The sequence below is a fragment of the Rhamphochromis longiceps genome, linkage group LG22, assembly GCF_057381845.1.
Source record: "Rhamphochromis longiceps isolate RC_006_pf linkage group LG22, R_longiceps_female_GT1.1, whole genome shotgun sequence".
Classification (NCBI taxonomy): domain Eukaryota; kingdom Metazoa; phylum Chordata; class Actinopteri; order Cichliformes; family Cichlidae; genus Rhamphochromis; species Rhamphochromis longiceps.
The window spans coordinates 29,843,661-29,871,109 of NC_140577.1; the positions used below are offsets into that span (position 1 = coordinate 29,843,661).

General features: G+C 40.2%; 1 protein-coding gene across 1 annotated transcript; it reads left to right on the forward strand.

Annotated features, from left to right (window-relative positions):
* Positions 1 to 26,359, forward strand: nt5c1aa (5'-nucleotidase, cytosolic IAa). The gene is made up of 7 exons (XM_085395789.1): positions 1 to 653; positions 4,616 to 4,660; positions 10,675 to 10,842; positions 10,941 to 11,070; positions 16,854 to 16,976; positions 22,641 to 22,825; positions 23,796 to 26,359. The coding sequence occupies exons 1-7, from the start codon at positions 498 to 500 to the stop codon at positions 24,150 to 24,152; spliced, it is 1,164 nt and encodes a 387-aa protein (XP_085251915.1). The 5' UTR covers positions 1 to 497; the 3' UTR covers positions 24,153 to 26,359.
* Positions 26,360 to 27,449: the final 1,090 nt, after the last annotated feature.

Consider the following 27,449-nt stretch of genomic DNA (forward strand, 5'->3'; position numbering starts at 1 on the left):
GAGGGAGAGGGGAGCAAGGGGATAGAGACAGGCAGAGAGGTAGCAGCAGATGGATTGCTGCACAGCCCGCAACATACTTACCGAGGACAGACTGTATGTGTGACAGCGCGTGTGTGCATGTACGCTGTCACAGAGGAGCACGGTTGTGAATGAGTATTTCATGTTGTGTGGAAGTGGATGCAAGGAGCAGTAATTCTCTTGAAGGGGTGGGGGGAACGAGGGATACAGACAAGTGAAGAGTCAACACTTTCGCTCTTCACACTCGGACTACTTTCAGGGCAGGTGCAACACCAACAAACCACTTTAGTAAGCCAATCACCAATGAACGTGACAGAAGAGTCTCCGTAAATGCTACAGACTGAGGCGGGACATATTCTGTGTTTGCTTGTGTTTTTTAAACATTTTTCTTTGTTTTTTTCGCCTGAGCGGAGGACAGTGTCTTTACCAAAGGTAGAGTAGTCTGGATAGCTTTGGGAGTGCAGACAGAGGGATCCTCTATGGTGAAAATGAGTCTGGAGCCTGTGCAGGTGATGAGCGGACAGGTCGCCGAGCTCAAAGTTGCCCCTTCGTCCAACGGCGACAGCGCAGGATCATGGGAGGGGAAAAGAGAGTTTGACAAAGACCACCTGGGCCTCACTGCCAAGCCAAAGCCAGTAAGTCTCACTCTCCACCCAGAACTGCATGTGTCCCACTTTTATTATGTAATCTTTCCAGATCACAAGAGCGCGAAGGCCTTGCCGGTTGAGACAATCACATGGAACCAAACAACCCTCTGTACTCCTCTTCCTTCTCTCCACCCTGTTGCTGCCCCCCCCCACGCCCAGCTTATTCTCTCGAGTCAGCTGTTGACATTGCCCACGTGCGGTTTTAAGCACACCTTATAAAAAGGGGGGGACTGGGAATCAGGAGCGACAGGAAAACTGTGAGTCTGGCTGTGTTTTGGGGTCCACAGACTATGAGTTCAGAGTCTATTTCATCCTTTGCCTCGGTCATGAATGAATTGAAGAAAAAACTAATATCTTCTGTGTCTGCCAGAGTTTAGCAGCTGGGCAGGCAAGCTGATAATGATGATCACTCACTGGACGTGGGTGCACAGGCTCATTTACACAAGATTTAATGACAGCAATACACACGATGCCTTGTAATGATGTATTTCCAAATAAATCTAAGGTCACAGTCGACCTGTCTAACATTAGGGTTGCAGTTGCCACATGCTACATAGGCACATTTTAAGAAACTAGAAGATACGACCTATCAAAATAAATCTCCTACACATAATTAGAGTTGTTCTGCTCAAAGCGTTTCCATTTGGGAATTCCTAACAGACAAAGATTTTATGAACCGCACCTGGGCTGATGATGACCTGGTAGATGTCAAGAGGATGTTTTATATAATAGATTTAAACAAATGTACTGTAGTGAAATCACACAGAAAGCCAGCAGTCACATGCTTTAATCTCTTAATGAACAATTCGAATATATTACAAAGTTTGCTTGACCAGACTGCAGCTATACTTGATCGCTAGGTCCACAGCCTGGACTTATATTAAACTGTCGAGATGAAAACTCCAGTTTGTAAATGTTTAGCTTGGATCTCAGCTTACAATTAAAAGGGATCAGATCACACTTCCTGGCAAAGGTTTTGATTCTGTTTATAGCGTTGCAGGATATTGAACAGAACATACTGTACCATTTCCAGGGAATCACGGACCAGGCTGCTAAACTAATCCGAGTGACTCTGAGAGGGCATAACTGTAATGTAACTAACAAAGCATTTAGTAAGCTCGTACGATTAGAAGAATAAGGGCAAGAAGAAAAACATTAAAGACTGAGTTATGTATTCACAGGAAATGCAAGCTAACGTGAAAGGACTCAGCTAAAAGTGTCTAAAAGCCGAGTAATCTGTGCTGCTCGAAGATTAACGCGGCCACATCGGTGTATTTTCGGACTGTAAACATGCATCCCCATGTGTCCCAATGATAGTGCTTAGCTATCTGTCTATATATTACCGCATCGTATTACCGTGTAATGCATTCATCTGAAAGAGCACATACCTACATAACAGCATTAGAGAAAACTGTATGTGATTATTTATCATAGGAACTGCACCGAATAGATTACACTGAGTTTATTTCAATGAATGAACTTTCTAATTGAACAAAAGAAATCACCATCTGGTTATGATCTCGTTTTCCATCAGGTGGTGTGATAAGTAATCAAACACAGTGAAATGAACTTTAAGCAGAACATATATAGGAGGACAAATAAAGGGTCATATTTGGAAGGTGTTACTTCTTTTTAGTCGTGCACTTTTAGCCATGTTACTGTGTCATATTAAATAATTCTTTAAATAATTTAAATGGTCTGACAAGTGTAACCAAATAGCACTGATAGACCTTTTCATTATATCTATGCTGAAACAGAACACGTCCAAAGGCAGGTAATGAGGGTTTTTTTTTTCAACCCTAATCCATTTGAAAACAGTTTAAATGTGGTGAACAGGTTTTATCTTAACTTGTTGTCATTATTTAAAATACAGGAAGGTCTAAAGCAATGCTGCAAACATTTTTTAAATCCTCCAGTATTGTATGAACACAAAGATGTATCACTGTGCAAGTAAATATCACACAGTTTCTACACTTTTTATACCTTTAGTTTTTCTATATTATAGATCATAAAGCAAGGTCAAACTCATTTTAGTTTGTGGGAAACACACAGTCCAATTTTTATCTTACTAGTTACCAGAAAAATACAGCTTAATAAACTTTTTGTTGCTGTTTCCTTTTACTGTAAAGACGTTTAAGCACATTCTGAAAATGCTCACATTAAAAAAAATCAAAATAACAAAAACAATCCAAACTAGCAAACTGACAATGAAATAGTTTTTGGCAATTATGTTCAGGTTCAACCACACATCATAGGTTTTCCACATTCAGTATAAAGAAACGCTACTGCAGTAAATCAGTCCAACTTCTTGGGCTTAACAACCACAGTTTGGTGCCATCTGTCAGCAAGGAGGCTGTAAAACTGAATAAATTAGCAGTTTGGACTTTATGCTAAGGATGTAATCCATTCCTACGGATTTGCAACATGCACAAAATAGTATAAAATTCCCTCCTCTGTAATGTTTGCTCTGTGCAAAGCTATTAATGGAGATAAATTGGACATTTTGGTTGGTCAGATCTTGTCCCAGAGATGTTTGACACCCTGCATCAGCGTAACTTTGTGCTCACATTCATCTCTGTCTAAATAAATAAATAAATACATCTGGGTAAATTCGCAGATGAGTAAACATGCAACTATTTTGCTGGTAATAACTGAAATGAGTAAAGAAAATCAGCAGCCTATTTATGCAAGATAATTCATAATTTTAATGGGGGGGGGGGGGGTTATGTTGGTTGGGTCTGGAAATTACGCCCCTGCCCCTATGTTAAAAGACTAAAATTAGGCTTGTGGTGAGAGGTTGTGTGAGGTTAATGATGTAAAATGACTCACAACTTACAAAAAATGCAAAGTGACGACACATAAAAGACGTCTGTGTTATTTATACCCTACTCAGTGATGCCAGGCTGGTCTGTGTCACTGTCTCCCGTGACTTCCTGTAAGCCTCTTTTACACGTTTATCTTAGACAAGATCAAAATAAATCATAAATGAGTAATTATACTGTCAAACCTTCAACTATCATACCCAAAGTGTGGCATAAAAAATGCTCAAACACTAACCAAATACCGTGCACGTTATTTCATGATGCATAATTTTCAGTTGGGTGATAATACTGGCCTGATTCTTAGACCAAACCTCATAAACCCTGTGTTAGCATTGCTGTTTCTGGCAGTGTCCGGTCACTCTGCCATGTTACCATATCTGCCGGTGCTGGAACAGACTGCATCATCACTGGCCTTTACCTTATCTATAAATATCTGCACCCCCCCGATCGCCTCACCCTGCCAGTCTCTGCTCACACTCTCACTGCTTTTATTTTCCCACCGCTTCCCCCTCTCACCCTCTTTCACCTTTTTTCTCTCCCCACCCCTGCTCCCCGTGGGTAGAAGGGATGTCTCTCAGGCTGTAATATGTAAATAACACATGACTCATGGATACCAGTCGGGGTATCCATGATCTGGGAAGCTCTAACGGGATTAAAATATAAAGGGGGAAGCTGAGCACCACTTCAGAATCACACTGAGGATTTTCCTTTTTTTCCTTCTTTTTTTTTTTTATCACCATCAACTTTATTTATACAGTTGCCTCTGCCATCACAGACATCAGTGGGTTGGAAGTGATTATAGTTACTCTGAGTCCCCAGTGCAGAGGAGCCATATGACTGGGTTTGGAGGCCCGCTCAGAGAGGCCAGGCAGTTAACACTACTGGTATCAAATCACAGCAAAGCACCGGAGTCTTGCTCTGGGATCACTCTCAGACTGTGTGACACGTTATTCATAGAGTAGACTGTGTACCAAAAGTCTGTGCACGTTGATCACATTTCTCGTTTGTCTCCATAGCTTTTAGAAATATGTAGAATTATGCGTCAGGCATAGCAGGACATTATTTAAAGGAAATATTGTGATGCTGAAAAAAAGCTTTGTGATGAATAAAAACTGTCATTCTGCTAAGGTGACAGGGAGACGAGCCCGGAAGGTGGAGGGAGGCGTGTTCTTCGTAAGTATGTCCCAGTTGAAAGTTGGTGTCCAGTCAGTGCCACACCTTTCACCCTGTTTGAACCTCCTGTGATGGCTGTTGATGTGCTTGCATGATCACGGATACTCCCACTCTACTAACCAACGGGCTGACCTAACGCATCATCACGTGTGCTGTCATGTCGATCCATTCTTCACGTCCGTATTGGCTGCCGAAGGAATATACAGTCTCATACTCACCCTTCACTACACTGAATGTTTTGGTGACTTTGAAAAAATAATAGCAGTTTTTAGATGACATCCTCTCCTGCAGGCTCTGAAGCAACTCTCATGGCGCATATGAAGCTTTTTCTTTGTTTTAGCAAGTCACAAACCTACTGACATTTGTAACTACGCCAGTAACTAAACATCCAGCCTTTTTCAACAGTATCATGTGTGGCTCACTATTAGGAACTGGATTTGTTTGAAAAAAAGAAGTAATGATCTAATATTGTAGTTTGTTAAATATTTATTCTTTGTGGCCTTTAATTAACACCATCTCCCAGTGGGCATTCGTGTTACATCAGAGGTACTGATGGGAAAGATTCTCGTGTTTACAGCTTCTCGAGATGACAACAACTTGAGCTGGCAACTGCTAATCTGATTGTGCTACATCCAACGCTAACCAACAAAACAAAGAGACATGTACATTATAAAAAAAAGATATATTATAGGCAATACTATTTAAGGAGTAAAATTACAGTCTATAATTTGGCCAAAGATATGATTTTCTTTTGCAGCATTACCTCTGCAAACTGCTACCGTAGATTTTTAAATCCAACAATATGCAGTTGATGTGCAGACTTTCAGCTTTGATTCAAGGAGTTTAACAAAATCTATGTAAGAATAGAAAATATTTCTATACATAGTCCCTCACCCTCACTTTCAGAGGCTGAAAACCCCTAGATAATTGACTGACAAGCAGTTTTGTGGCCATCTTTCCCTTGTTTTATACACACACACGCACGCACGCACGCGCACGCACGCACGCACGCACACACGCACGCACACACACATATGATAAATAAAGAAGTGTTAAATTTGCATTTTATAGCTTTACAATGTAATTTTAAATAAAAGGTCAAAGTGAGGGACCCCATTATTAGGCTGAAAAAACAAAGTTTAGAGTCAAGAAACACTTTCATGAATGGAAATACAAAGGGTTTACACTAAGGTGCAAAACATTGGTTACACATTAAGACGAAGGCCAGGTTAGACTTTGCCAGAGAGATGGAGCTATCGAAGGTGGATTCAGGCCTGGCAGAGCATCTCAGTGGAAGAAACACAGCATTTGGTGATGTCCATGGGTTCCACACTTCAGATAGAGTGCAAAAGATTTTCATTGAAGGATTATTTAATGCAAACCTCTTGTTAAACCCCTTGGATTCAAGCTGAAAGCTGCACTTTTGAAGTGCAGACTACGCAGGATTGATCTATTACACGCAGACAGTTCTGCTTCATTTCCAGCTTCATTTTTATATTCTTGGACTCTACTAGAGTAGTGTTGCATGATTCACAGTTCAAAAGAATCTTTATTTAGCCCCTCAGTCTATTTAGTGTGTGTAACATGCCATTTCAGCTCCTCTCCCTCACTGTGAGCCAACTTTCTTCTTAATGACTAGTTTTTTAAGACATTTGCCAAATTGATGCAGACCTTCTGCTTCCTAACGATACATTTCACTCTGACTAAAACATGAAGCAGATTTTTTTTTAAACTTTTCTTCTCTTATTAAGTCAGCAAGAATAACACTCCACATTTTGTCTATTTTTATGCAGTTTTATTTTAACTGTCACTCCACTCTTGCACTCTTGCTCTTCCTTTTTTACTTAGTTTTGCTAAGACAGGCTGTAATTGTCAGAACTCGTGAACTCGTATGCCTGTGTTTGTATACGCTGCCGTAGGTAAATCCTTCAAGATGGCGTCAGGTTTAGAGTCGTGTAATTCATCTGTTATCACATTCATTGTGCTTCGCAGTCAGTGTTGATGTTTCATATAGTGAAACATATGTGGATCAGAAATGCATTACGACTAATAACAAAAAGAAGAAAACAATGATATTTTTCTATGATATGCATGCACGGAAAACATGTTTTTCAGTTCAGTGGACACAGAAATATAGAAACTGTCAAAATTAAATAGTGTTTCATCAAATCTATCCTTTAATCTGACTCCCATGTGGGATTAAGCCTAGCCAGGTGACGTGTGTGTTAACAGGTAAGTAGGCAACAGGTCAGCAAGCAGCAGGGTTGTGATGGAAAAGAGGCTAAATGCAGGAACAATGGCACGGCGCACATGTCGGCTTGTGGCCTATTTACAAGTACACAAGCGTCAAGGCTGAGATGAGAACAGGCAAACATCTCAATACACAGAATCCAACCCCTCACTCATCCATGTGGAAACATACTGACTCACAAGCACAATTTTAGACGCACTGAAAACAGCTGAAGATCACAGCACTGTATAAACAACAGTAAATATACAGTAAAATAATTAGCATCGGATTCAATCAATACTGCATCAGAACAGTAAATTTAAAAAAAAAAAACCCATAAGCAACACTCCATTTACCCAGTGTCACATGACACACTTTCACACTTTCACATGCACATTAGTGTTCTCTGCATTGGCTGAAACACTTTGCCCCTTCACCCCACTCTTCCCACTACACAGGCACGAGTTCCTCTGCCCACTGTGGGCAATTATTGCCAGTTAACCCAGGAGGAATGCAGCTCCCCCCCGTCAACCCCTAAACACACAGGCCTGAGTGTAAACACACACATTGGGCAACATGAACACAATATGACACCACTGCGCCATCTAGCAGTTCATCTGAGACCATGGAAACAAAACACACATGTACAGACAAAGCTCCAAAGAGCTCTACATACACTGACTCGTTAAAATGGACCTCTCTGTTATTTAGTGAAATATAAAATTGTTGTTTTTCCTTTTTTAAATGTATAGAATCTGAAAAGCATGAGGAAACAGGACGGGAGTGTTGACATTGTATTCTGAAGGTTTGACATTTTTGCCATTCATATAAAACAGTATGATTCCACACAAATTAAATTCTTATGACCATGTGCAAAGAACTTGGAGTCTTGTTACCTTTGAAGAGGTTTCTTTGAGGACAGGAACTAGGTCTGGGACTTTGGTAAATCAAGGTGCTGATAAAACAACAATAAATGTAGTGACTCTGCTCTCAGTTTGCGTTTAAATGGGCTCGAGCTGGCTGTTATGTGCAAACTGTTTGTGATAATATGGTGATTAACTGTGATAAGCTGGCAAAAAATTAGGAATCTATTGCCATCCACATACAAGAAATTCACATTAAACTGAAATTCACACTGACTAGTTAAATTCACAGACCAGCCAGAAGCTCATACAACAGAATTTCAGGAATCTCTCCACAAGTAGTCACACAGTTGCTGCATGATAGAGATACTGATAGGAACTGTTATTAAATAGGACTATGATTGGAATACAACAGCTTGGAAACCAGTTAAGTTGTTGAGTCGAGCTCCCTGTTGCAAGGAGACACATTGCAAATGACTTGTGTTGATCAGTGCAGACTGGCTCAGACTGCTGCCTACGTTTAAAAAGCAGCAATGATCTGCAAGCCTCCAAATTCTGAATGCCATTGGTCTATTTTCTCCTAGTCATATGAAGGTTTTTACTCTACTGCGGCTCAAACATTACCCTCCAGTTGGTGACTTCCAATAAAAATAAAAAGTAAAAGCAGTAATACTTGGCTAGTTGCGAGGGGACTCGTAGTCCCTGTGAAACTGATGACTGAAGCCCCACTCACACAGGCTTAGACACTCGTCAGGGGTCAGGTTACATCCTAGTAACTATAGGTTGCTAGGGAGAAATGTGGTTTCCCTGACCGCTTGCCAAGTGGATTTGTATTTAAGAACAGTACTAGAACGTACTTTTTAGTTCAAAAGCAAATTAAATTGGTGCGTTTGTGCATTTTCCCTCAACTTCTACTAAGACGCTGTTTGACTGGCTTTTTTGCACTGCATGTAAAGCCTGTTTATCCACGGAGCTCATGAGCAGGGAAATTTTCTTGTTAGACTTTTTCACGTGTTTGAGGCTAAAAAACACTTTAGGATTTATGATTTAGACCTTTGTCACCATGGTTACATTAACATATGTCACTCAGAGTCACAGAAATATGGAAAAATAACAAACAACAAACAGTAGAAACAAATATTGGTCTTTGGTTTGGTCATAATTAATGTTGTAAGGGGTTTTTTGGAGCGGGGGGGGGGGGGGGGGGGGGGATATTGAATTTTTTATATATTTACGAAATTAAATGCCTAAAAATCCATCTGGAGCTTGATTATTTGGCCCTACAAAGGTTCTCAAGGACAGGCTTGCGTTGTGTTGACAGTGCAGGGACAAATTGTGTTTCTTTTAATTCTAGAGGGTAAACACAGGATGGAACTTGTAAGATGAAAATTCAGGAGGTCTGTGTTTACCACTTCTCCTTAATATTGTTTTGTGTCCCATGGTAAATATATCTTTTATATTTTTATTATTTTGTGTTTTGTATTTTTCTCTTGCTTCTGCACAATTCTAAATCTGATCTTTGCAATATTTTCATAATTACTACAGCCACATGAGGCTGAGGTGATATTGAAAGCTAACAACAAGCTGTAATCACGGACTGTATATGAGAGATGGACATATTCTCTGTGTATGAAAAGAGAAGGGAATTTCAAACCTACACGCTTTCTAAAGCTCCAGCCACACAGGAAGTAATTCGCTCATCAGGCTTCGCATTAAAGCTGTTTGGTCATTGGTGGACATACCAGGCTCTGGTAGCCTCTAGTTAACCCTAATGCATTAACTGCAATGTCATATGTGAATCACCTGTATCCTGTGTTCTCATTGGTACACATTTCAGTCGCTTGGCTCGAAGCTGAGATTTTCAAAGTTTCACATGTGACCTGCCCACTTATTTAGAAGACAGTCCCTTGAAGTTGTGTAACAGCTACTACAGTAGGTATGCACTCTATTGGATTTCTCAGATTTCCACTTCTTGCTCAAGATGGTGACAGCCAAAGTCTGAGGTTTTAATACGAGAGATTATACACATCCACTTTTATATATACTCAGTGCTCTTAAGCCCAATTTCTTGCTTTTTTATATCTGAATGTTAAACTGTTTTCTATAAATGTTGAAATTATTAGTTTAAATGGTAAATGGTAAATGGCCTGTATTTATATAGCGCTTTACTAGTCCCTAAGGACCCCAAAGCGCTTTACATATCCAGTCATCCACCCATTCACACACACATTCACACACTGGTGATGGCAAGCTACATTGGCAAGTTTAACTTCATATGTGCATATTGTTATTAGTAACTCTTAATTTAGAATTGCTTTTATGAGTGCACCATGTTTAGTTTAACTGCAGTTTGTACTTTTTCTATTATAAAGGGATTTTGCCAACTAGATACTCTATTCTATGAAATTACATTATAATATCAAACAGCTTTAAAATTCACCCAAGATAGCACATTCTTTCATCTATATTCTTAAAAAACATAAAGAGACAGTTCCATAAACTCAAACAGTCACAATGTGATTGAAGTGAAGACTTCCAGCTCTAATTCAATAGTCATGAAATTGTCTGATTACTTTTCAGCCTCTGAAAATGGTTTTAATTCATAAACAGTTAATGCTGTACCTGTAAACAATTTTTGTGAGACTACATAGTTGAGTTTCTGAATATACATAGCCTTCATTCTCTATCACTCGAAATGACTCCTGTAATGTAATGGCATTCAAAGAAGTTAACATCGATAGCATTTAACACACTGATGTGAAGATAACAATAATAGACCAAAACAGCATGCACTCTTTAAATAACGGGCACCCATTCCTCTCTGTGTTTCCCATTAACCTTATCATTACTGTTCAGTGGTGTTCTCTTTTTTTGTTCATCTTTATCTTTCCATTGTCCACCTTGACTTTGGTTTTCTGCAGCCGAAGCCAGAGAACGCAGTGACCGTAGCTGTTTCCTCTCGGGTCCTGTTCCGGACTGAGCGGGAGCAAAAGGTGTTTGAGCAGCAAGGTGTGGAGGAATATCTGAGATACCAAATTGAACATGAGAACGAACCCTTTGCTCCTGGGCCTGCTTTCCCCTTTGTCAAGGTTAAAGTCACACAAGCACACACAGATGTTATTTTTTAATTCTTAAATTCTTTTTTGGTCTTGATTTTTCTCAGCTGACTGTTTCTCTGTCTTGACAGGCTCTGGAGGCGGTTAACGCTCGTCTGCGAGAGCTGTACCCCCAAAGTGAAGAACTGTTCGACATCGTTTTAGTAACATATAACCATGCCCACGTTGGAATCCGGCTCATCAACACCATCAACCACCACAGTAAGCCTAAAAACTGTCAGTGTACGCCACTGAAAATGAATTACTCGCCCTACGTGGCACTATTGAAAGATGCTATGCAGCAGACAGAGTTCTCAGTTTAAATAGCTTCCTGTCATGGGATAACAGTCCATTGATAGGTCAATTATATATCTGAAATTTCAAGCACCCACAGAGACACTATCAGTTTGACAAGCTTATTATCACACTCTCCATGTTGCCAATCTGAACTATGCCCACCGCCCCCCACATCATGTCTTTGAAATCAGAGTCTTTAAAGACCTCATTTGGTTTATAATCAGGAGAAAAAATATAATGTGCTCAGATCTGCTGTATGCAGTAAGTAGCTATCAGCCATTTTTCTTTATGTCCATGACAGTGCTGACACAGGAATTGGAATCACCTCTCTTCATATCATAGGTAATAACTGCAATCCTTGAATTTTGGACCAAAACTGACTTTTGTTTTCGCGCAAACTCCATGTTTGTGTGACTCATTAGCAATAACAGTAACACGTTCCAAAGCAACATGTTACTGTTATCACATAAAATTTTTCAGTAACAGAGTAATATAACACATTACTGCACCAATCAGAATCTGTAATTACAGTCACAGTAATGCCTTGACTTTTTCAGTTATCTGCAGAAAAGAAAAAAAAAGGTCAAACAACAGGCCATTTTTCTTCGTTTTCAGTTTGCATGAGGAAGGAGGAAAATAATGGGAACTGTGTCCACATCAGAAACAAGTACATTATGCTGCTAACACAACTTCGGCTCTTTGCAAACATCTGCACACTAACAATGCTAACGAAAGCTAGAAAATCCCCAGATTGATGCTAAGGCTGAAAGGACACTTTACCATTACTTTGCTTTTAGCATTGCTTTCTGACAAGTAGTTAAAGAACATTTTTCTTAAGAACAGTAACATTTAATGTTCATCTGCTAACCCACCAGCTTGTCCCAGTTGTACAGAGATTGCAACTCTATTTTTACTCTGCTGTTACCGAGGCCTAAGACTGAGTTATAATTAGGAAAGAAGGAGTGAGGATGTTGGAGTATTTTGACATTTACCTTCAAAGCTGCATCGCGTTTTGAAGACCTCAAGTGGGCATGACAGAAAGGTTGTAGGGGATTACATTCTGACATTTGAGGGCCTCGAGGGGATTGTGTGTCAAGGAATCTGGATAATGTACAACCATGTGTCCTTAAAATTTCTTAATCAGTTAGATAAGCAAGGGCATTTATACAGGGTGGCAGTAGCTCAGGAGGTAGAGCATCATCTACTGATCGGAAGGCTGGTGGTTCAATCCCTGGCTCCCCCTAGTCTGCATGCCAGATATCATTGGGCAAGATCATATTCATACTCCATTGCATCGGAGTGTGAATGGTAGTTGCTGTCTCTGTCTTTTCTCAGCAGTGCGCACACATGGAGCAACGTTTACCTAAAAGCACAGAAGACAGTGCATGTGTGTTTTATAGAGTACTTTGAGAAAGTAAAAAGGTGTGGATGGTAGAAGCAAATGTTAGAGCATGATCAGGGTTAACAACATTCCTGGGAGGTGAAGTTATTATCAATGATGAGAGGTACGCTGGAAGATGTTTTTTAGAAAAGAAAAATAATAAATAAATAGCATTTGATGTGTGTCAGTTAGAATCTTTAGTTCAACCAAGGGACAAAAAGAAAAAGAAAAAATACTGACGTGACAAAAAGCTAAATAATTATACTTAGTTTTCCTCCAAAATATAAGTTTAGGGCTGCTGCTGATCAATCACAACTTTACTAAGTGAAGCAGGTAATCCCTGTATAACTTAAAAAAATAGTCTATAAATGCATCTGCTTTTTTCTGGGGTTTTTTCTCAATTTAATGCTTCCAATAAGTGCACGCTTTCCCACTAACGTCCAAACCCAGCACCCAAAAGCATCCATACATCATCCAGAATCTGACGCAGGCTCAGCTGAGAGACAAACAGTGGAGTGTATGAACAGCTGACTGACAGGATCCTTCCCAGGGAAACTCTCAGACCCCGTGATGACATCCCTCTCACAGACCACTTCCTGTTCAGTTGCTCTAATATTTTCAGATCCTCGGGGCTTCATGACGGGAGTGGGTTCAAGCTTATTTCCCTTTGGGATGTAAGAATAATCCAAGAGGCCCGAAACAAAAACAAGTCTGAGCGAAGCCACCAAAGCAACACTCGGCCTTCCAGATGCCGCCATGTTAGATCCTCTCTGGTGGCTCTATGTGAGGCATTCAAACAGTCGCTTGACCTCTGAGCGTTCCTGCACACTTAAAGGAAACATGGCTTCTCTGATAACATTGATAAGTGTTTCATGAGCATCTTTCCTGCAGTGGGTCTCTCTGAGTAGCAAAGCCGTGTTAAAAAGATTGAGGATCATTTATTCTAGCTTGAAACTGGATGTGCGAACTGGACGTGTTTATTTTTGATTATCAGCGCACCCAAACTGTTTTTCGAGGCAGAATCAAGTATTAAATTCCTGCACTATACACCTATGAATAATGGACGTGTGCAGGGGCAGAATTCTACCTTAGCTTGTAGCTTGTTCTGGGTGCTCTGCAGTGTCTTTTCAGTCATGTTGATTTCCTGTTTTATTACCATGTTTCAGATGTTTTGAACAAGCAAATAAATCATGCAAAGAAGCTAGATGAAAACATTTTTCTTAATAGACAGGGGAAAAAGATACAAGAACGTCAATGGCAAGCATATTTTCCCTCGAGTGACTCCCACGCTCCTGCACCAGTCTGAAACACAGGATGAGGTGCGGTACAGCGTAGGGGAAGGGGAGGGGGTCAAACTCACCAGGGTCTGACTACAAAGCTAAATAAACCATTAAGAAAATCTTCAGAGGACAGTTGGTTCTTTGAGTAACTGAGAGGAGATTACTCAGGGGGCTTAAAGCAACACAGTTCCTCTGTTCCTTCTGGAGTCCAGCTCGTTTTGCCTAGAGCCTGATTATGAGTCACACTACATTTATCTGCCTTTGTTTCTTTCATGTGTCTTTAAAAGTGAACTTCACATTTTGAACTGATTACCAGAACAGCAACAGGCAAGGTTTATACATACAAATGTAGCCACCAAACTGCACAAAAATATCGAACTTTGCTTGTTTCAGCCTGAAGAATATTCGCTTTGTCCGCCTGCTTGTCCGTATGTTCTGTATTCAGCACAGAGCTGCACCTGCCTGGTTTGCCTCAGCATTTACTCCTATATTAATATTACATTATTATAGTCGACAGTGGGCTCTGCAAATTATTCGCAGTGGGGTATATATTTTCCCACATATTTTCCCAGTTCTTTGGAATGACGTGGGATAAACTTACTGAGCCTATAATACATTGAGGCAAAACTTGATCAAAGTTTTTTTTATATCCAGCTAAAAAACAAACAAACAAACAGACATTTCTTATCAGCTTGGACTCATGAAAAAATGGAAAACTCAAGAAAGAGCATCTATTTGCTCATGTACATGGACGTCAGTTGTTTTGTGTTTTTGTAAGGTCTCAGTTCCACAGGCCCGGAGATGGATCGGTGATATCCTTTAACCTCAGGTTGGCAGATGGTTGCTGATGGTTGCTGGCAGTCTCCAAGCAAAATTTATTTAAAAAGAAAGGTTTACAAGCAAACCAGAAAGGGAGAATGTTCACCGTTGCTTTGCACTTTTCACAGTTTAACGACTGCTTGGAGAGTAGTTTGAGAGTGTTGCATCAGTCTACTAGCATCTATAACAAATCCAAAAATGTTTTTGATCTGCCACCTGTTTTGTGCCCAATTTTCACCTGAGAGCGAGGAACCTCCAGCAACCACTTGCCAACCTATTGGGGGATACGTGTTTTTACCTAGAAAATAGAAGTTGCCCAGGTGTTATCAACTGATCTGTAGGTCTGTGTGACTGAGGCCTTAGACCAGGGATGGCAAACTCATTTAGCATCGTGGGCCATGTAGATAGTCAAAAAACACCAATAGAAATTTTTGTAGAGAAAAAACCCAGAGACTTTTCTGTCATCAAATTGTTTAATTGATACCTAATTACTTTGCTGTATGAATATCCAAGAGGGAGGTCTTTATCAGTAAGAAAAGGTAAAAAACTTGTGAAAATACAATTAAAAGTCCAAGTCTTCATAGGACGTTTCTGGCACCCGGACCTGGTGATGGACACAGCTGCCTTAGACTTAGCACAGCTTTAACCTCCTAGGACCTGGCGTCCATATATGTGGACATCACATTTTGGGTTGTCTAGACCAGATTACTAAATTTTGCTCTACTTGGGCCTGATATGCACTTACGGGGACATTATAATGCCATTGTTCTATCAAAATTTAAAACGAATGTCCTCAAATGTGGATATCAAGCCCTTGTAGAGTAAAATCAGGTAAAAACATCATTCTTTGTTTTTACATTCATGAGGTCCCAATCAGCCCAAACAGCAAAGAGAAATTAAAAATGCTTGCTACGAAAGAGTTCGTAGCAAGCAGCATGTACCGAGAACATTTTAAGCCATCTTTTGTTATTTTTGGAGCGGTTACAACATATAAGCATTTAGATTATACCCTGCTTGGAAAAAAAAAGTAAGGGAAACTCTCTAATCAGAGTATAACACAAACTCAGTTAATATTCAAGCTGTCCAATTACTGTATCCATATCATCTGCTTTAGAGCAAATCAAATGTGTGTTTTCACTTGCAGCTGACTTTTTACACTAAAGGTCAGTGAGTACAGCGTAGACTGGAATAACAGTTAGCTTTGCAGCGTTACAGTCTCAGAAGGTCATTAGCTGCTGCAGTTTAGGCTCTAAAATGACAATTTTACAACATATAGAAGCAAATTACATGGAGTAGGAGTTTTAATGTACTCTGATATTTTATTTGCCTCTTTTAAGTTCCCAAACGTTGTGGAAGCCCTGTGCTAAAAAAAGGCCAGTGGACCTTTATTGTGGATGAAGATAAATTCATGCCTCGGCGATTGCAGCTTTAAATAATTGGAATAACCTTCACATTTCTCTTTTTATAAATCTCCCGTCCACACTAACCTCCTCCTCTTACTTCATCTCCATATATCTTAGGTGTCGCCTACCTTTTCATTCTATTATGACCTTCAACTCTAATCAAACTCAATCCATCACCAGATATTACTCTATTTTACTCCCGTGCCCTTTCTAATAGCCCCCCATCCTCTTTTCCCTCATAAATACCAGCTCATTTTACCCAAGGACACAGATATAATCCGCAGATCTGTACTCGTGGATCTAATTACCTAATATCAGTCTCTTCTCATTTTCCACATACCGACTGTCCACTGCTCGGTGGATCAGTCCACAGCAGCAAATTAAAAGGCCTCCCAAGCCAAAATGTAAACAGACACTTTCCCACCAAGTCTTTTCGCTTCCTCCTCTCATCTGCACAGCCTCCGTCTTCCCGCCCTTCTATTAACCCCCTCTCTGGACCCTCTCCATGTTTTAAGTACTTGTAAGTTTATCCTCTCACCATGTCTTTAGAACATCTTCGCTCCTTTTTGCCGTCCACGGCCCCCGAAGTGACCCTTTCGTGAACTCCCTGACAGTCAGAGCCCCAGCTTCTAGTGCAAATATAGATTATATAAGCGACTCTTTGAAGTCATGCGGTGTTTGCTGGTATGCTAACATGCAAATAGATGCATTTATCAACACTGTAATGGATCTGTAATGCTGATGATGGACTGAATGCTGACATTTAACACCAGATGATGTACTGAAATTAAAAACCTTGTTGCTATTTGTTCCTCTCATCCACAGACTTGTTCATTGAGAGGTTTTGTATGACGGGGGGGAGCAGTCCTATTGGCTACCTGAAGGCCTGGCAAACCAACCTCTACTTGTCTGCTGATGCCAACAAGGTTAGGGAGGCGCTGACTGAAGGTAAGGCCAGTCCTGCCACAAAGATGAAAAATACTTAGAAGTTACTAAAGTTTACAGCTTTTTCTACGTTTCACACCAGATTTTTTTTTTTGCATTATGTGACTCTTATATAATAATGATTGAAAGCTGTAGCACAGGACTTTTACAAGCTAATAAATATCTGTTTATTAGCATTTTAAAAAAAGAGTTTACACAGTGTTATTGAAGTATATCGTTACCTCGTGACTCTGTATTTTGCACAGTTCTAAACCTGCTGTCTTTCATTGACTGTATATAAAAGATGGCCATTGTGTCGTACTTTATTAGTTTTGGATTGCTCATTTTGAAGCGTTAATGCTAGCTTTTTTCCCCCGCCATTTTTTTGTGTCTCTGTTTGTGTGTGTGTGTGTGTGTGTGTGTGTGTGTGTGTGTGTGTCAGAAGTTTTGCATGAAACGGAGAACCAGCTTGACAGCTAAAGCTTGTCAGCTTGGTGAGCAAGCGGCATCCATAAATGGTGGAAGTGTTAGTAAACAGTTGACCTTTGCTCCAGGAGGGGCAAAGGGCCTAACCAACCACCTAAACATAAACCATAAAATGTACGAGTGCAACACACAAAGATGGCTGCTAACTGGCAGTAAGTGATGGATAAAGAAAAGACTAGAAAATTCTCTTGCAAATATTAAAGCACAAACGTCTTGCTGGACCACACAGCAGATCATATTGGAATTAATATTCTAAATTCCATTAAAAAGTGCAAACAGCACAAAAATTAAACTCGAATTAAAGTAAAATGAGGTCTAATAAACAGTGATTGGACCAGAGACCAATACACAGGACTATCAACATGCTTTTTTATTTTTGCATTTTAAGATGGGATTTATTTGGGATTAAATGGCTTTTGGAACGGGGCCTCTTGTAGTCCTTAGATTAACTGCAGATTTTGTCACCTCAGCATTAACCTAATTTTCCAGTCGTAGAGCGTGGGATGATTGGTTTACCAGAAAAACTAGGAACAACTAAAACAGGAATAGAAAATTGAGGAATCTCCTGAGGATGGGTTACTGAATAACCACTAATCACCAGAGAGGATTACATTAGTACAGCATTTGGTTTATGTTCATATAATTACCATCCGACTATAGTGGAAGACAAAAGAATTCAGATCTGAGAACAGTAGATGGCAGTGATCGTGCTCGTATTTGCCTCCAAATATGGGGTGCATTGCCACAATAAAAAAATATATTTATGCATGCTAGTATCCTGGTGTCCTCCTAGAGATCGGAGTAATTTAAATGGAGTAATCCAGTTATATGTTTTAGACATTTAGAAAGTCTCACAGAAGCAGTTTAGCATACAAATTAAAGGCAAACCAGTAGCATCAAGTCATACACGGCCCTCACACACTCCGTTACTTCAGCTTTATTTTGATCAGGGAAATGTGTCCGAAGGAATGCCTTCAGGAAGCTTTCGTGCCTCACATTTAATTAAATCGTCCTTCTGAGGAAGCTTGATCTTGAATTCTTTTCAAAGCACGCGTCATGTAACCGCACTAGTTGTTTTGGCCTATTTGCATGCATTTTATTTACATGTAGTTTCAGCACACTTGACCTTTTCCAAGCTGGATAACAAAAACTAGTTTTTGAAAGTCTTTCCTTTTTTTCAGACACAGATAGAAATGTTTTGAAATATACAGGTTCAAGTATGATTTGAAATTCATAGCAATAAAAAACTGATCTAATCCCTAAATCATAAATCCCCAAATATATGCCATGTCATACATAGAAAAACTACAAAGCAGCCTGCACACACACACACACACACACACACACACACACACACACACACACACACACACACACACACACACACACACACTGTGCTAGGAGTGTACATTGTGTAATGTGTGTGTATTTGCATAAGAAGTAGCAATGACATCTTCTGCAGTGCTGCTGTGACTTTAGTCTTTGCACTCTATTTGATGGTTTCCATGGTGCCACCGTGAGGGGTTACCAACATCCTATTTGTTGTAGCTTTGGCTAATTTGTGTCACAATTTGAAGTCACTGGTCATTTTCTGCCAAAGAAATAAGATCCATTAAAATGCAACGATGGAAAATTTGTGGGACTTGAGGTGACAACCACATCCAACGATTTAAATCCCTTCTGTGCAGCGAATTTCATGCTGCATTATTACTGCAGCCAACACAGAGGAGGTTTTTGTGACACAATCTGTGTCACTGGGTGTATAAACTTGAGACAAATTTAAGGAAAATTAACTGGCTGTGTAAAGCTTCAAGTGGCTATGGTTTAAGTTCTGTCGCACAGTAAACCTGCTCTGGAGCACGTAAGAAATCCACAAGTGCAAAATGAGTGCCTACTGACTAGGGATGGGTACCGGTGTCCGGTGCCATGATGGCACCGGTTCTGACATAAACGGTAGTAACCAGACCGAAAAGCAGCGCACATTTCGGTGCTTTATTTCGGTGCTTTTTTTCCCTGAGCTGTGATACACTTTAGATTCTAGCCAATCATTTTACGTTTCCGAGGATAGTAGGCGGGGCCAGGTACGTACGTTCTGTTAGAGCAGAGCTACAGATTAAAAATGTCCAAGGCAAAGCGGTCAAAAGTCTGGCTTTACTTCATAGCAAAATATGCAAACTCAGCAGCCTGCAACAAGTGCTTTAAGCTGATACTGTGATACTGTCAAAGGAGGTAACACCTCAAATCCGATGAAACACCTGGCGACGCATAGCGTTTTTTTTAAAAGCCCAGAAATGCGCCGTATTTGATAGCTTGCTGCGAGACCTCACACCGAGCACATCTACTGCGGGTGGGTTGCCTGTTATGCAACATCCCCCAAAAACACGAAGAGGAGAGTCCTGGCCCCTAGCCCTGCCAGTGTAGCAGAAATGATGACGGATGATGGTGGCAGCAGCCGTTCTTCTCTGCGTGAGTAGCTAATTTATGTTGAGTAGGCTAACCACGTTATTACATCACTGCATGTAAGGTGAACTAGCAAACATCATCATAGCTACATGCGGCTGTCCTCTTGTTTGATGGCAGATACTCCCTTCACCCTGGCTAAAAAGGCTAAAATGACCAAAGAAAAAGTGGAAAACAGCTAAACATGAGAGGTTTAGGACAAAGTTTGTGTTTTTTCCATTGTTTAAGCACTGCTTCCAGCCAAGAGTGATACCATATATGCCCCATAGCTGCAGAAAAGGCTAACATTGTTATATTTTTACAAAAAACAGCTGAACATGAGAGGTTTTTGGACCAATTTTGTGTTCTCCATTCTTTAAGCACCGGTTTGAGCACCGTTTGAGCACCGGCACCGTTTCAAAAGTACCGATTTGGCACCGGTATCGGATAAAACCTAAACGATACCCATCCCTACTACTGACCAATCAGTTTGCCAGAAAATCGCATCACCATTTCTGGAAGATAGTGAGACGTTTTTCTTTCCCGACAAGCACTGAGAGGAAATATAATAGCTCAGGAGCAACATTACTCATAGCTTGTTTTTCCCCGTTGGCCTCAAGTAGCAAATCAGTTTTATTTTTCTATCAGCCTTAACATAGAAATGTAATCCCAACACAGGACGGTCTAAGCCATGCACTTTATGACCTTATATAAAATTTGCAGATAAACCCACTTACTGGTTTGAATTCTGTTTTTATCTTTGCTCTTTGTTTGCTCTCACATAGTTTTAACCCTGCTGGGTTACAGCTGAAAGAATTCATGAATTTTATCTGAGACTTAATTATGGGCTGTCTGTAAATGGACTGCGTTTATGCACCACTTTTGCAGTCTTTCTGACCTCTTGAAGCACTTTGCACTACAGTCACATTCACATATTAATACAGCAGGTTTTCACAAGGTGTAGAGCTTTCAGCTGTATTGTGTTTAACCTCACGTTATAATTTTCGTTTTGTTTGTAAAATATCCGCTCTGCTTCCCAGGAGACCTGTGCATGCTTGTGATTGGTCATTTGTTGCAAACGTCACCCTCTTCATGTGCACACACATGCTACTTAGGGCATGCCACGTTGATGACTGGGAAGGCCACAGAACAATACAACCTAAAGGGATCAAGGGTTTCCTTTAACTGTCAACCATCTGTAGCTGTAAAGGCATCTCCAGGGACTTTCTTCATGTCATTTACAAGCTTCGTGCCAGTAATGCCGCACCTCTGTGGGAGGCAGCTCCTCAAAAACACAGAGCACATAAGCAGTGAAGCAAAGGAAGTGGTTCTGACATTTTACTTGAAAGCTCTTAATTAGCTGTAAATCCATTTGTTAATACTTCCTCTGAGTGTTAGAGCATGTTTTTAAGGACTGCGGCTATGAAGGTGACAGTTAAAACCTTCCTGATTTGTTCTGTTTCTGGCAGGAAATGAAAGAGAGCACTGAATGAAGTGAAAGATGCTTTTTTGCACCTTAGAAAATCAAAAGATTTATTTGTGAACTGAAGTGACGTTTAAAAGCTGATTTTATCTAAACAAGTGATGTCTCTGTTTACTTGATTCTCAACCACTCAATATGCAAAAACACTGTTTAGAAAAATTAAAGGAACACTTTTTTTAATCCGAGTGTAGCACCAACTAAATTAAGATGCCTTGCTGTGTCTCCCAGCACAGTCTCAAGAGCATGGGGAAGATTCCTGGAGACAGACAGTTACTTTAGGGCCCTTAACCCACCAGCAAGACTGTTATTTGCTTCTGTGTGCAAGAAGGAACTGGATGAGCACTGCCAGAGCTACAAAATGACCTCCAGCAGGACACTGGTTTGAATGTCTCTGACCAAACAATCAGAAACAGACTTTATGAGGGTGCCCTGATAGCCAGTGGATCCTGTGCTCATTGCCTGGCACCGCGGAGCCCAGTGGGCATTTGCTGTAGAATATCAGAATTAGCAGGTTTACCGCTGGCACCCTGTGCTTTTCACAGAGAGAGAACAAGTTCACCCTGAGCACATGTGACAGACATTAAAGAGTCTGGAAAAACTGTGGAAAACGTTATACTGTCTGTAACATCGTTGGTCTTTCAGTGATGGTCTGCAGAGAGATATCCATGGCAGGTATACTGGCTAGGTAATTGCAGACTGGCTGCCATTAATATTAGGATGAAACCCTTGGATCTTTGTCAGGCCCTACACTGGTACACTAGGTCCTGGGTTCCTCAAGGTGCAAATGACAATGCCTGCTCTCATGTGGTGAGAGTATGCAGGAGGTTCCTGAAAGATTAAGAAATTGATATCCTTGACTGGCCCCCAGTTTACCTCAAATTGTCCAGGAGCTCTTTGATGCTCTGATCCAGATCTTGGGGGAGATCCTCCAGGACACCATCCATCATATTATTAGCAACATCCCCCATGAGCCTGTGGGGACCATACACACTATTCAGTACCAGTTTGAGCTGCTGCAATGAAAGGAAAACGGACTAGCCATGAACTGAAACATGAAGTAAAGGAAGCAGGGCAAAATATCTGATAGGGAACGCAACTCCTGACTCCCTCTAAAGAAGAAATGCAGAGAGTGCAGTTCAGAATTAAGTGCAGGAAGTGAAGGAATTAATCATAATGTACTAATGTTAAAAACAAATGAAGTGTACAAACACAACTTCTCTTTAGCTGTAATTAGCTAAGTGATAGTTGAGCCCTTTATTGTCTTATGCATTTGTGTTCAGGCATCGCAGCAGCCACAATGTTCATGCCGGAGAAGATGACAGAGGTATCCGAGTCCCAGCTAAGAGTGGCATTTGATGGCGATGCTGTCCTCTTCTCAGATGAGTCAGAACGCATCTTCAAGGCCCATGGGCTGGACAAATTCTTCGAACATGAGAAGGAAAATGAGGACAGGCTACTGGACCATGTTGGTATTCTTTAATTGAATTTCTTTGCATTGATTTTTATTCTATTCAGTTTTATTTATAGCGCACCAAATCACAACAACAGTGACCTCAAGGTGCTTTCTATTGTAAAGACCCTACAATAACAGAGAGAAAACATCAACAACAGTTTAAACTAGCACTTTAGTGACAGAGGGAAAGAAAAACTTCCTTTTAACAAGAAGACAGGCAGGGTGTTTTGTTAATACGTTTCTCTTAACAGGATCCGTGGTGTTGGTGACAACATAAAGTACATCCTGCACCCTAACCCTCCGAGGTCATTGGTCACAACCCATAACCCTATCAGAATAGGGTTGTTTGTTTTTGTTAAATTGTTCTTTCAAGGCAATCAGAGAAGAAAGAAAAAAAATTTCAGGTGACACAACAAAAAATATTTCACATTTTCTTCCTTGAAAATTCAGTTTTGCCTTTCTTTAAAATAAGATTAGCAATTAGCTTGGAGCTTAGAAGGTTAATACCTGAGGCTAAATTTCAAAGAAAAAGAAAAGAAAAACTAACTGCAGATTACACACACAATATCCCATACTGAGATGACTCCAAAGAGTGTAGCAATCCTTAAAAACATTATATTCTTCCTAATATTATCTTTTCCAAGCAGCCTCAATGATGAGCGTGCATATGGTCTCCACATGAAATCCATTTCAGTAACTGATTATTCTATGAATATATTATGCAAAATTAAATGAAATAATAAATTGTTTCTAAAGACTGTCAGTTGACATGTCATTCTCCTTGACAACCAGCAATTTCGGAAATTAGCAGTGCATACCTCACGCTGTGCTACATTACAATAAAATGGTGCTAGCTCAATCAGGGTTTGTATGTGTTACATACACATAAAGCTGATGCGTGACAAGTCAAAGATGAGTCAAATCTTAACATATATACAAGAAAACAGATAGCAGGTCCTCACTAGCTTTTCCTCTTTGGCAGGGTCCCCTGAAGGGCTTCCTAGAGGCACTGGGGAAGCTCCAGAAAAAGTTTTACGCTAAAGGCCAGCGTCTGGACTGCCCTATCCGCACCTACCTGGTCACAGCTCGTAGTGCAGCAAGTTCTGGGATTCGGGCTCTCAAGACACTTCGGGCCTGGGGGCTGGAGATCGATGAGGCCTTGTTCCTTGCAGGAGCACCAAAGGGCCCTATGCTTGAGAAGATAAGGCCACACATCTACTTCGATGATCAAATGTTTCACATAGAGGGAGCGGCAGAGATGGGTACCATCGCTGCACATGTTCCCTATGGCATTGCACAGAAACATAACTCCAAGTACAACACCAGCGCAGGGAAGTAGACAAAAGGACTTTGGATGTTGGTGACCTGGTAGAGGGAGGGGATATTATCTTAGGACAAAACAAAAAGTTGTTAAAGTAAAATTCAGATGATGAACTTTTTCTATTTTTTAACTGTATGGAAGTACATGTTTGCTTGACCACAGTATCTACTGCCTCGGCTTAGTGCTACTACTTTAGGAGTCAGATAAGAAATCTGGATAAAGGTCAACAAGAGGTCTGGAACCTGAGATGACCCAATAACCAAGGTGTCCAAAAACAAGTGTTTCATTAAATCATGCTTTGGTTCTTGACTAAGTATTTCTCTTACTACTCCTTGTCTTCATAGCGAAGACAAGGAGTGAACAACTGAATTGTTTATATATATATGTAACAGTGCACTGAATGTTAATAAATGAACTGTGAGCACAATGCAGAGATATTATATTGTTAACCATTATGGTGATGTACTATAGCATGAAAGTAATAATTTAAAGTTTTGTCAAACATTTTATAGTTTGATTACACACAAATGCAAAAAGATTAGGATGCAGCTGTACAAAATGTGTTGTATATTACTGAAGCATTCAATGCCATCTGTTCTTGTGTTCCAAAATCCAAATCAAATATAGAAAGCCATTTGGTGCCTTAGGAGTGGAATTATAGTTCTCTTGGGTGAACACAGGCAGGAGGGCACAGACGGTTTGTTTTATACTTCAGTGAAATATGTTTCTAACTGTTTTAACCCCACGTGGCACCTGACAGGATCTTAGACACTGTGATGTGTTTTTATCCAAAATACCCTCCACTCCTTTGTATTTGGAAGTATTTTAACTATAACAATATTTGAACTACTGTAATGTGGAGTGATACGAGAAACTCGTGGGAGCTTTGGCTTTGCATGATGCTTCGCAGCTCAGAGCGGTTCAAATGGTACGTAATTAGCATGCTATATTGATTGATTTCTTTTCTTTTTTTTCTTAAAGATTTGTGTCTTTTTTTTTTAACTTTTTTTTTTGGAGAGAGAAAAGAACAATGGAAAAGAGAGATGGATGAGATATGCAACAAGTTTCCCCTGCTTGCAATCAGACAGGTCACAAGTAATGTATGTGGTATGCAACTTAACCAATAGTGACCACACAGTGTTATAAATATATTACTGTAGCGAAGAAACCACGTTATTTACATTTCTAGTTGCAAACTATGGCTGTATGCTCTAGAAGTTGCCTTTAGTTTCAATGAATATATAACTTACAGCCAGTTATGTTGTATGGCTTCCATGACGTTTTATGCAATCCCATAAACGACAGAAAACCAAAGTAAAACTTGGCAATTACATGTTAAAACCTAAGCTTGTTAAGGCTTTCACAGTTCATGGAATTTTGATCCGTTTTAGCTGATATGTAGCATGCTAAAGTTTACCATGCTAGCATGCTAAAGTTTACTGTGCTAGCATGCTAATGTTCCCACAAATATGTGATCCTAAGGAGGTCTTAGTCTAACAAAACACTGACTTAACTGAATGAACCTGCGTTTTACCTTCATATTTAACCAGTGGAGCAAGTGTCATATTTTTACAGGTTTGCTAACCTAAGAGATTTTTGAAAGCTAGATCTTTTGCTAATATTCCAACTAGAGCACACACGTTATAGGTAGACATAAGCCGTCAATCTTGGGTTGAATTCTCTGTCTTGTATACCCAGGTGACTTTGTTTAATGGTGTAAAGTTTCACCATCATAAATCCATTTCTAAATTGTAGTTAGAGAATCTTGCTAATGTTTGATAGAAAAATATAAATGTTTCTATTATAGACAAAATCCCTGCAGTGACCTTTAGAAAATGCCAGTCTACTTCACATGACTCTACTTGTAACCAGTGTATAATTAGAGACGCATCATTACGCTCAATCAGTCTTCTGAGTACCACGGGGTTCAGAAAAGTGACAAGCAACCCGCAGGTTTAACCTCACAGGCAACACACATACAGTAATTAAACAGATGTGTCTCTTGGCAAACTAAAACAACTGCTGACTTGTGAGCAGATAAAGTTTCAGCACGACAAGCTAATCAGGGAACTCTGGGCTTCAGGGTGACATTCGGTTTCAGCTTGAACAGATTCAACAGCACTTTGATAACTGCTTTATTGAAGGATTTGCAAGATTAAGAAAATGTAAATGGACAATAAATAAAGATTACAATTGAAGTATTGGCTTTATTTTCATTTGTTTGTGAAAACTGATATAGATTACATGGATCTGTTTGTTCAGTGGCATGCACTCCTTCAGTCCACCATGGAGTGGCAGCATCGCACCACGGTGGAATGATTGATGAGCTGCAGCAGCAACCGCTCTTCACTCAGCGTAATGATGAAGATGGAAAGAAGCGACCACTTCGCTTTGATTTAACAGCTCCATGCACATAAAAGTTATCCTAATTTATGTCAGTTTTTTAATCTTTGCATCCTTTATTATTATCTTTTTGTGACAAATCCTCCCTTTCTCCATCTAATTTATCAGTCTTCACACTGAGCAGAATCACATTACGACCCACACTTTCATCCACATATCTATGATAAATGTGCTAATATTCCCAATATGGTTCATACCCAGCTGAATTTGATCTTTCCAGCAGAGTGATAAAAGCCACAGAGAGCCAACATCCAGCACTGGACTACCTGGCACTATATCGCTAACAGCTCCACAAGGATGGGCTCAGGTGAACGCTGACGGATTGACATCGACATGGATTTTATAAGCTCCAAATCAGCTATGAGACAATGTTGTTGGCAACCTTTTTGGTGAGATAGTAGGGACAGATAGATCAGACAGATTTCTCTGGCCAGCTGGCACACACTGCAAAGTCTATGCACATTTAATGACACATGTGTAAGGCTGCCAGCTGTATTCATAAACAGACAATAACCATCAGCGTGGAAGGAGACGAGTGAAAGAGGATGACTCTGTGCTCTGCTGTGCCTGACTGAGATCATGGCTGTGGACTAAAATGACCATAACGACCTGACGTCCTGTACCTTATAGGTAACTTCTGGGAGGCACTCAAGTTGAGTGTAAAGAGAACTTGCCAGGATATATATTTTCATTTGAGATGCTCAGCAGTGCAGTGATGGGAGGACAATCATGCAGATGTAAATGTAAGGAAAAGAAACGATCGGAGTGGAGAAGACTGCTGTTTCAAACAGGGATACCATTCACTACTAGGGGTGACCAAATGTAGAGCTTAACAGCCCTTAAGCTCAAATATAAGCTGTCTTATAGTCAGATGTGACCTCCTGCAGAGAGGCTGAGCAGGAGGAACCTGGG